General features: G+C 35.9%; 1 protein-coding gene across 3 annotated transcripts in view; it reads left to right on the top strand.

Annotated features, from left to right (window-relative positions):
* Window positions 1-12,010, top strand: part of USP47 (ubiquitin specific peptidase 47) — a 92,728-nt gene that overhangs the window by 1,821 nt on the left and 78,897 nt on the right. For 2 of the 3 annotated variants that reach the window (XM_014583799.1, XM_014583800.2), the window contains exon 1: window positions 5,214-5,269. The exons of the other annotated variant lie outside the window; for it this stretch is intronic. In XM_014583799.1, coding sequence (XP_014439285.1) covers window positions 5,249-5,269 — 21 coding nt within the window. In that variant the 5' untranslated portion in view covers window positions 5,214-5,248. Of the gene's footprint in view, window positions 1-5,213; window positions 5,270-12,010 lie in introns of those variants that run through there. 3 annotated transcript variants of the gene reach the window in all.

Genomic DNA, 12,010 nt, shown 5'->3' with positions numbered 1-12,010 from the left:
AGAAACTTTTTTTTTTTTTTTTTTTTTTTCGTTTTACTTTTTGTGGCTAAGAGCTCCTACGCAGTTAGCTCTCACAGCCAGCCTCTCCTTGCCACACACTGCCACCTAAAGGACAGCAGGCAATTGTTGGGTAATAACTTGTTTTCTTTCTCATGGCTGAAAATAAATGTCCTAATTAATTTCATGATGTCCCTATTTTTCATGCAGCATTAAAGTTAAGTATGAGAGTGCACGCTGGATCTTATGTCTATAATCATAAAGTAAAATTGCAGCCTAGGGTTTGGGATTAGTTTAGGGAAGCTGAAAAAGTCCCTCTCTTGCTGTGACATTTCATAGCAAGCCATATTTTTATTCCTGTTCCATTTCGTTTCAGGAAACACAACATCAGGACTAAGTGGTCAAAAGATTCCAAATAAAGATTCCAGTTCTGCTCATAGTAATAAGTATAATGTTCAAAAGCAGCATTTCGAGCTGGCCTTGTGGTGTGGTGGTTAAGCACTGTGCGTAAGATACAAACTCCTACGTGGCTGATGGCAGTTTGAATCCTGTCCCCACCAGCTTGAAAAACATGCCAGGCCTATGTGTATGTGTAACCCCAAATCCCAACAGGATGGAGAAATGGAAGATAAAGGATTTCTCCATCAGAGCAGGAGATGGCATAGCAGTTATGTTGCTGGACTCCCACAGTTCAAGTCCTGGACCTGGTGGCTTGAAAATCATGCCAGGTGCATGAGTGTCCATGATCCCAGGAGAAGAATTGGGGGAAAGGGATTGAGGCGTGACCATCTCCCCAGGGGATGATTTGTCACTTTTCCTCTCAGTCTCCATCTGTCTCTCTCTCAGGTGAGCACAGGCACCCTAAAGCAAAAACCTCTAATACCAAAAAAATAAATAAAGGATTGCTCCCTGACCATACTCCATTAGGGGTTGCTGTCTTCCTCTCTTTCCTTCTCTCTCTGGCCAGCTCTCATGCCCTCGGGCAAATAAAAATAAAAAGCAGCATTTAATGAATCCTTTCAATGACAATAGTGCTCAACTACATGTTTCATTAACTGTAATATGATTGGCCATTCCCTCAAAGAAAACACCGCCAATTTTTATATTTTTAAAAGTCTGGATTCTTTATCTTTTTGAGAAGCACAGAAGAAAAGAAAATTCAAAGTTTTCAAAAAACATTTAGTGAAATGATTTTTAAAAATAAATAAATTCAAAACTTAGCATCTGCTGACTGTAAATAAAATTACCAAAATATCATGGTGATAAGAAAGGGAACCCATATGAATTTAAAAAAGACAATTTAGTAACAAGAACATTATGACATTTTCTCTTTGGAAAATATTATCAAATTACTTGCTTGGAAAAAAAAAATTGATCAAATCAGACCAGAAGAGCAGCTTCCATGGCAACCGATGCATTAGGAAGTCATAGATGTTCTATATCCTCACTTAGCATCTTGACTGATACAACTCAGAGAAATTCAGTCAGCCCTAGATAAAGTAAAAGGTAAATCTGGTCACCCTGATTAGTGAAAGCTACAAGAAGATAGTTGTGAAAATAACCAGCAGATTCCTCAAGACGAAATGAGATGTTGTTAAATACCTCCACCTGGGATTTTGTACACACACACAAATGCGCCCAGTGTGATTTTCAGGCTGCTGGATCTGGAACTCGATAACTATGAAGTTGGCCATGTGGGATCCAACTACATTAACCTCTGTGCTACCTGCTGGCCCTAAGGTTTATATTTTTATTTCTATTATTATATTCTAGGGATTTTGTTAATATTTTCAAAAGCCTGTTAATATCTGCTTATAATTTAACACATCTTATTTTTTGAAACATATTAAACATATTTGTCTTATAATATGCCAGTAGTTCTAACATAGAAGTTTTTATGTTAGTCATCTGGAGTAAATTATTCATAGCTGATTCTTACTCATGGTGACATGTTTCCTTATGTACTTAGTGATTTTTTTTATCTTCATTGTGAATTTAGTAATTTATCTTCATTGTGAACTGTTGGGCCAGCCCATGGCCTGCTGGTTAAGGGAGCTTGAGTTCACATAGTTGACCACACTGTTTGAGTCCTGGAATTGCTGGCATGAAAAACACATTGGGTGTGTATGAGTGCATGCCCCAAATCCAAAAGGACAGAGAAATGGAGAAGACATTGAGGCATGACTACATCCCATTGTAAGGTGCTTTCTTTCTTTCTCTCTTTCTGTCTCTCTGATGAGTACAACATGCCGTCTGACAAATTTTTTAAAAAGATTATAAGCTGTCTATTTTTCTTGTCATTATAAAAACAATTTTTGGGGGTAGGTTTTTGCTGTAAGGGTGTGTACACTTGCCATACAGACAGAGACAGACAGAAAGCAAGAAATCACTCCCCAAGGGGAGATGGCCATGCTACAATCCCTTCTGCTCCATTCTCCTCTCGGGATCTTGGACATACACACACATACACCCAACCTGAGTTTAAGCCATTGGGTATGGGACTTGAACCACCATTGACTACATGGGAGTCCAGTGACATAGCCTTATGCCAACTGCTGGTCCCCTCTAGATTGTATTATATATTGCATCATATATGTGCTTTTTCACAGTCTACTGGTCTTATTTAACTAGTTCAAGTGAAATGTAGAAACCTCACTTCTCTTTAAATATCTTTATTCTTACCTGTTTACAGCTGTGTTAAAAATTTCTCTTCATACATTTATACCCACATCAAGATATGAGTATTTTCATTTTTATATCCACTGTCAAACATTTAATACAAATTCAAGAGGAGAAGAAAATTACATTGCATGTACTTATACTTTTGTCTATTGTATTCTTCTTGATGTTCTGTTTCCTTCTTTGATCATTTCTCTTTTGTTTAGAGAACTATTTTTAGCCATTGCTTTAGGGTAGATTTTTAATTTTTTTCTCCCTAAGGAGACAAAATTTTCTAGTTTTCCTTCATCTGAGAATGTCTTGAATTCTGCCTGATTAATAAATCAATACCTGGGGTTATTCCTGAAGGTCATTTTTGCTGGATATTGGATTTTGATTTGACAGTTATTTTCTTTAAGCACTTGACTGGATATTGGATTTTGATTTGACAAAGTTATTTTCTTTGGGGTTCTGTGGTTTCTAGTTAGAAAATTCTCTCACTTTTCAGTTTTTTTTCTCCCCCTCCAGTGTTTTTTTCTGTTTCAATTTCTGTGATTTCTATTACTATGTCTTTAAGTTCATTGATCTTTTCTTCATCAGTCCCTAATTTGTTCATCCTGTTCATTGTGTATTGCATTTTAGAGATTGTGGTTTTCATCTTTAGACATTGGATTTGGGTCCTTTTTATAAAAATCTTTTTTTAAAAAACAATTATTTTATTTAACTTTATTTATTTATTTTTAATTTGATCAGAGAGGGACAGAGAGAAAGTGAGAAAGTAACTCACTACTTCCAGGACTCAGACTGGGATTGGCCATGTGGCAGTCCAGCGCCCCCAACCACCACATCACCTGCACATTAGTATTCTTGAGCTGTGTTCTCAGATGTAGTTAATTTACTTGTAAACAATTTGACCCTTTTGAAGTTTGCTTTTAAATTTTGTAAGGCTTGGACCACAAGAATTTGTGGACATGTTTTAAAGATACAGTGTTTGCTCAAAGAATAGGACCATATCCAGGGTTTTTTGAGTATTTCAGATACACTGTACAGAAATGCAATGACCTTGAGAATGGTGGATATCTGATAGTTTAGATTTATTTATGGTTTAGTTTCTACTATATAGCATCACCTCTTTTGGAGCAAAATCTTTGTTCACTGCTATGTTCTAAGCACTTAGAGAACAGTTTTGACAGGTGCTTGCAGTTCAGTGCCTTTTTAGCATTACGTATCAGAAATCTTAAAAATGAGTACAAACTTTTTTTTAAAAGAATTATTTACTAAATTTTATTTATGTATTCATTTATTTTAATTTGACCAGAGAGAGACAGAGAAGGAGAAAGTGAGAAAGCAAGCCACCAGGTCCAGGACTTGAACTGTGGTCAGCCATGTGGTAGTGTCCAGCATCTCAAACACCATGCTACCTGCTGCCCTCCCCCCCTTTTTATTTTTAAGAGAGAATTTTTCTATAGGATGTGTGCACTCACTGAAGAGACAGAGAGACAGAAAGCGAGAAATCACCGCACAGGAGGGATGGCCACGCTGCAATCCCTTCTCTATTCTAATTTGGGGATTTGGGGCATGCATGTAGATGCACCTGGGGTGAGGTTTAAGCCACCCTGTCCGTAACTTCAACCACAGCCAACTACATGAGAGACCATCGACATAGCCATTATGCTGTTTACTGTTCCCGAGTACTGAACCTTTGATCCAGTAATTTTTTTCTTTGGGAAATTACCATAAGAAATTGTATAAACAAGCAATGCCTCAGTGAAAATTTGATAGTGCTTGTATGCCCATTAACAGATTAGTTAAATTATGGTTTGTTCATGTAATAAAGCTCTGCAGTTTTAAAACTAAATGTTTTGCCATGGATGGTGAGTATTAAGGGATAAGAAGCCAAATTCAAATAATGGGTTATAGAATGATCCAGTTTGGTGAAAAATTATTAATCTCTCAGGTTGTGTAGAATAATGTGCAACCAAGATTTTTAAAGTGATTATCTCATGATTATAGGATTTTTAAAAAATATATATTTCTGTATTTTCTTAATTGTTAAAAGAAGCTTGTCTTTATAGCAAGGCAGAGATTTATATGAAAAGAAAATACCTGGAGGAAATGATGTTAAGTAACCTTATTTAAAAATAGCTAACTTGTGAAAAATTCCAGTGTATAAACTGTCAAAACCTGGGCTCTCTTGGTTTCCTTTAGTGGAAGGAATTGCAGAATGCCGTTAGTGGACTTGGTATTATGTGACTTAGGACATTTGATTTACACATAATTGCTAAGCTTCCACTCTTCATCAAGACATAGTTGTTTTCCCTATTAGTCTTTTTCTTTGTTACTATAGCATGGGTTTCTAGTAACCTTACAAAGATAAGTCAGGTCTAAAATTTAAAATATAATTCATGAATAAAATCCTAGGTTGTTATTAATATTTTAATTAATACATGTTTTATTGCAAAAAAGCCTTTAGGTTAATTGTTCTCATTTCACTGTCTTCCTTATTTATTTTATAAAAATAATTTGTAATTCATTTTGTTCTTATGTACCATAGGATGTGTTTTGGAGATGCAGACAAAATATCTTTGATGAAATGAAGAAGAAATTTTTACAGGTAGACTGCTGATGTAATTGCTTTAGTGTGATAATCAGCAGAGCAAGTGACAGCATGTTAGTATTTTTATTTAATAACAAGGCATGTCTTAAGTTTTCTGCTTGTTTGGCTGTTTATTTCTACCCAATTTTTATTATTAAGTCACCTTAAATGAATTTATATCTGTTAGTCTCTTGTATTTAGTGAATGAGGGGGAAAAACTGATATAAAAATCACATAACCCTTTGAATCCTTTAGTTTGATTTGGGGGTGTGGTAGTTGCCTAGTTTTTTTTTCCCTGTTAGTCTTTTTCTTTTTTTTGGAGAGAGATTTTCACTGTAGGGCGCGTGCGCTCGCCAGACAGACAGAGACATAGAGACAGAAAGCGAGAAATCACCCCCCTGGGGGGATGGTCACGCCGCAATCCCTTCTCCTCCATTCTCCTCTCGGGATCTTGGGCACGCACGCACACGCGCCCAGCATGAGTTTTAAGCCATCGGGTCCGGGACACGAACCGCGGTCGACTACGTGGGAGTCCAGCGACATAGCCATTACGTTAACTGCTGGTTCCCTCTGTTAGTCTTTTTCAACTGTATTTATTTTCTGAAACATTGGTAGTGCTGGGAATTAAATAACTTAATTACCTATAAAGTGAAAACCCAGAAATCTTTTTTAATGAATTAAATAAAGCTATTATCTTTCTGGAAGCCTGTGTGCCCTACAGACTTAAACTTCCCTGTGATGTAGCATTTCATTCTAATCTTTACCTAATAATTAACTTTCCTTATGTACTTATAGCTCTGAGTTTTGCCTCCAAAGTTCCTCTTTTAACCCCTTCTCTACTCAAGTGTGGCAAAATAATACTTAGAAAAAGAGATGATATAAATAACATCAGAGTTGGATGGGCGTTTGGAGTGGAGTGGAGGGAGGATGTTAACAATAAAATAACTTTTTTTTTTAAATGTCAGTTAGGACCTTCTTAAGTACCCCAGAAATTGTCACTTGCATATTCTGAATGAGACTGATAAATTTTATAAATTACAGTCAGCAGAAATATTCATACTACTTCCCTTTTTTAAAAGTATTCATTTAGGGACCAGCAGTTGGCATAATGACTATGTCTCTGGACTTCCATGTAGTCGACCGCAGTTCGAGCCCTGGATGTAGTGGCTTAAACTCAAGCCAGGCGCATGTGTATGCGTGCCCAAGATCCCGAGAGGAGAATGGAGGAGAAAAGGGATTGCGTAGTGGCCATCCCCCCTGGGGCTGATTTCTCGCCTGGCAAGCGCAAAAGCGCACGCACCCTATAGCAAAACCTCTCCAAAAAAAAGTATTAATTTATTCCATGAGTGAGAGAGACAGAGTATGACAGATAAATATAGCATCACTGACAGAGTCTTATTGATAAAATATTGCTGTGAGTTGTCCATAAAGTATTTTAATTTTATTATTTTCACCTCTTGTGCTTGGCTGGATTTTTCTGGGTTATAAAACTTTGTGCCATGTTAATAGCTCATCTAAAGTATATTAAATGTTTTTCCTAGATGGTACATGTTTTAAACTTTTCTAAAATTTTTGTTTTCTCCTCCCTTGAATTCAGCATAGAACTCCCTTGACTAAAAATTTTTTCTGCTTTGCCTAAAACGTGATGTATCCTCAGATGCGTTTCCTTCATGTTGGGTGTAGTACTGAAATGGATTCCCTTCCCCTAATTCCAATACTACCATCATCATGTTCTTCTCAACTGAAACTTGCATGTACTTAATTAAATATATTTTGATTGTTTTTGTTTTCTATTGCTACTAACAGCTTAAGCTACAGTTAGTGGCTTTAAAAGAAAAAATAGCTAATTGCTCACAATTCTGTGGGATTGGACTTGGTCAAGGGCCCAGCTATTCAGTTCTGTTCTATGCAATATTGTCTGGGATTATTACTCAACTCCTTTCAGCTGGTGGCTGACTTTGGATGGAATGTCAAAGAAGCTTTTCTCTCATGAGGGGACGTCAAAAAGCTCATGGAAATAAGTAATTAAAGTATCTTGGTACAAATATTTTTTGAAATTCATGCATACTTTTTTTATAGTATACATTTTCTGTGAACTTTTTTTTTTTAAAGAGAGGTTTTTGCTATAGGGCATGTGCTCTCACTGAAGAAACAGACAGAAAGTGACAAGTTATGCCCCAGGTGTGATGGTCACTGCAATCCCCTCTCCTCCTGTTTTCTCTCAGGATTTTGGGCAAGCAAGCACACATGCCCAGCGTGAGTTTTGAATTGCAGTTAACGACATGGGAGTCCAGCAACGTAACCATTATGCCATCTACTGGCATATATGTAAAAAAAAAATATATATATATATGTCAAAAATATTAGGTATCCATGTGCCTTAACTAGGTAGCTACTTTCTCTCTTAAGAGGATTGCTAAGCCTTCCACAGAGCATGTTGATCCCAAGGTAATTGGATTTCTTACATGGTGGCTGATTAATAAGAGGGAATATTTTAAGAGGTGCAAAAGCTGAAGCTGCTTTTTTTCTAAGTTACACATACTACTTTTGTCACATTCTGTTAGTCCTAGATAGGCACTAAAACAACTTAGATTCATAGGAAGAGGAAAAAGAAAAAAGAGGAAAAAGAATAGCAAAGATATACAGCTGACAACCTACTGGATTTTGGAGATAGAAGCTACATGGTTCAGTTACCAGGCTTAGTTCATCTGAAAACATGCCAGACACACACGCATCATGTATCCAGGATCCTAGTGGACGGGAGGGCTGGAGGGAGGGATTATGACATGACCTAGTCCTATGGTGGATACTTTTCTTTCTTATGTGTACATGCATGCACACTCTTATGAATTAAAAAAAAAAAGGTGGCAATGAATTTTTAGTCATTCTCAACCTACTATAAGATGATACTGTTTTCTTTTGATACAAGATCAATTGGGGTAGAGCTCCAAAGAAATTAAGATAGCTGATTTATTTCCTAATTCTAAGAAATACTTTTCTTACATTTAAGTATTTTAGAAATCTGTTTAGTTTATATTATAGAAGTTCCCCTTTTTTCCCTCTTGACAGACTGTCATAAAATTACTTGTATACCTTATTGATGTTACATAATTTTAAAATTGAAAAAAGCTTTATTATCATTTCCCAAATTGGGAAGAGGAGAAATTTCACTTATGAGATTAGATTGGGCAATAGCGATTCCAAATTTAGAGAAAAATCTACCGATGATATCCATATATTAGATTAAATTAGATTAGAAGAGGTGAAATAAAGAATGCGCCACAAGGTGGGATGTAAAGTAATAGAATTTACAAGTAGCTAGCTGACAGCTTTAAAGAGAAGCAGAGCTTTTTGTTTATTTGTTTCAGTTATCCTAGAATTAAACTCAAGAGTAAGATGTGATTGATCCAGAAATTCTACATATAGGAATTTTAAGGAAACAGGAAGTATATCAAGTAGACGTTTGTCACTGAATTATTTGAGAAGTATAATAGAATCTATTGTAAGAGTCAGTAAAATAAAACTGATTAAATAATTATTAATCCATATAGTTAAAAATAGTGTTCAGCTGCTAAAATTTTGAATTAAAAAAAGCTTGATGGGGAAGATTGCATAGTACATTTGTAAGTAAAGGAAGAAGTTACAGAACAGCATGTATATTCTGATTCATTGTGTTTTATTAAGCATGCATGTCTGATAGTGTATATGTGTGCATGCACATGTGTGTGTGTGTGTGTATCTATATGCAGAAAAAATAATTGGAAGAATATACAAAGATATAAGTAGTTATTATCTCTGCATTATAAAATTACAGATGATTTTCATGTTTTCCTTTATGCTAAAATTTTGAATTAAAAAAAGCTTGATGGGGAAGATTGCATAGTACATTTGTAAGTAAAGGAAGAAGTTACAGAACAGCATGTATATTCTGATTCATTGTGTTTTATTAAGCATGCATGTCTGATAGTGTATATGTGTGCATGCACATGTGTGTGTGTGTGTGTATCTATATGCAGAAAAAATAATTGGAAGAATATACACTAAGATGTAAGTAGTTATTATCTCTGCATTATAAAATTACAGATGATTTTCATGTTTTCCTTTATATGCTTACTATTTAGAAACAGCAAAATCATATGCATAGAGAAGAAAGCCGTGGTCATTAAAGAGTGTAAAAGACACACTTGAGATTAAATGTTATGTTTATTATACTACATTTAGTCTTCAGTTGGGGTTCTATTAGGAGAATAATTTCTTTCCACCTTTTTAGGTACAAGAAGAAGAGTCTGGAATGCTTGTACCTTACACTCACATATTAGGAAGAGTCAGGAACTACCAGTTCTTATATATAATACTTTTTTATTTTTTAATTTTTTTTTGGAGAGGTTTTCGCTATAGGGCATGTGCGCTTGCCAGAAAGACAGAGAGAGACAGAGAGACAGTGAGAAATCACCCCCCAGGGGGGATGGCCATGCCGCAATCCCTTCTCCTCCATTCTCCTCTCAGGATCTTGGGCATGCACACACACGCGCCCGGTGTGAGTTTAAGCCACCGGGTCTGGGACTTGAACCGTGGTCGACTACATGGGAATCCAGTGACATAGCCATTATGCCAACTGCTGGTCCCTATATAATACTTTTAAAAACTTTTGATTTCTGAATTCTGAGATAGAGTTATATATTCCTTTGACAATCAGTTCTACCTTATCTGAAACTTTTTTTTTTTTTTTTTTTTTTTTTTGGGGGGTTTTTGTTTTTGCGGATGTGTGCTTCGTGCTATAGGGCATGTGTGCTTGCCAGAGAGACAGAGACAGAGAGACAGAAAGTGAGATCCCTTCTCCATTCTCCTTTCAGGATTTTGGGCATGCACACACACGTGCCCAGCATGAGTTTAAGTCACTGGGTCCACAGTCAACTACATGGGAGTCCAGTGACATAGCCATTATGCCAACTGCTGATGCCCCTGTTTGAAACTTTAAATTCAGCTAGTACATCAGGAACACTTGAGTAGTTAAGACCTCCCTCAGAAGTATTCAAAGGGTCTTCAGAAAGTTTGTGGGAAATATGTATTATGAAAACATTGTAGTTGGATTTCATTGTTTTTTGGACCCATGATAAACTTGTACTTTAATTCTATTTTTCAGTGAACTTTTTGAAATCTCCCTGTACGATTGAAACTGTTAGAGTGAATCTTTTGTAGTTGAAATTTATTTTATTTTTTTGAGAAGTTTTTTCTATAGAGTATGTGCAGTCACTGGAGAGGTAGCGACAGAGACAAAAAGTGAGAAATCACCACCTGGAGGGATAGCCATGCCATAGTCCTTTCTCCTGCATTCTCCTCTTGGGATTTTGGGCACATTAAGCACACGTGCCCAGCATTGAGTTTTAAGCTGTCCAGTCTGGGACTCCAATCATCCTCGACTATGTGGAGTCCAGTGATGTAACCGTTATGCCAGCTGCTGGTCTCAAAATTTATTTTGTATGGTTCACTCTTTGATTGTAAACCAGACTTTAATACTCAGATTAGGATTAAAATGTGTAAAATAATGCATTATACATGTTACTAAATACACATAATTTATTAGTAAATATTAATAATATCCTTTTTGTTATGTTTTTAATTTTATAGAAATATTATTTCCCTTTTCATTTTTTCAGTGGCTTATTGTTGGCAATTAAATATTTTGATTTGTCTGAAATGTAGTGCTATGTAATCTGTTTTAAATACTATACTTTTATACCAATTTATTTGTGTTCTAAACCAATGGGATTAATTTAATTTAAATGATCTCTTGCAAACCCAAATTTATTTATCACTAAAGCAAGTTATTGTATTACTTCAAAGAAACAACCTAAAAGCCTTATGACTGTCTTGTCTTTAGAATTAGTTGATGATAATAATTATGATTGATTAAAAATGGAGAATATGAAAGCAACAAAGGGTTGGGATTAGTATTTTATAAAAAAAGAAATTTTTGTATACAGTACCAGTTTGTACACATCATATTTCTGGAAAGCGTTTTGAGGGCATTATAAGTGGTCCACCAGCTAAGTGACTACTGCACCTGACTTTCAGAGAAAGTACAAGGTTTACATCATCAGATTTGTATATTGGAATTTATTTTCTGTAGGGAGGTAATATAAGATTGGAAGAAGTTACATACAATCATTTTGTTTTAAGATATTCTAATTGCTTCAGACATGAATAAAGAGGAGGAGGCAATTCAAGAGATACCCAGAAGGCAGAACGAATAGGGTTGGTGGTCTGTGGTAGGTGAAGAAGGAAGAAATGGGAAAGATGATAAGCTCACCTCTCTGGTTGTGGTGATTGTGCTGCATATCTCGCGGGCCATTACAGGAGGGAAAGAAATCATTTCACTGTAGTAACTGATGCAGTCTACTTCCCTGTGGAAAGTGGAAAAGAAAAGCAGTGTCCTTCAGCAGCCTGAGGGAGAGGACATAGCTTCTCTGAGAAAGTCTCCTTTTAAAAATGTTTGTCTTGACAGTTATTGAATTACACACTAGATGAGAGACAATTTGTAATTCCATTTCTTTCTGGATTGGTAATTTAAGTTTTTTTCTTTTATTTTTTCTCTTCCCTCCTCCTGGCTGATCTGTTTGAATAAACTTGTCAGCTACCAACACATGAATAAATGGAGCTTTTTGGACGTCTGGGCTAGGAACACAATAATGTAAAGGTCAGGAGACCTGGTTGCCTGTTTCTTCCTTACAGATTTAGTAATCTTTAGACGCTCCCCAC

This window comes from Tupaia chinensis, unplaced genomic scaffold (genome assembly GCF_000334495.1).
Source record: "Tupaia chinensis unplaced genomic scaffold, TupChi_1.0 Scaffold144767_1, whole genome shotgun sequence".
NCBI lineage: Eukaryota > Metazoa > Chordata > Mammalia > Scandentia > Tupaiidae > Tupaia > Tupaia belangeri.
The sequence above is the reverse complement of the archived record's forward strand: the minus strand, read 5'-3'. Positions and strand labels throughout refer to the sequence as shown.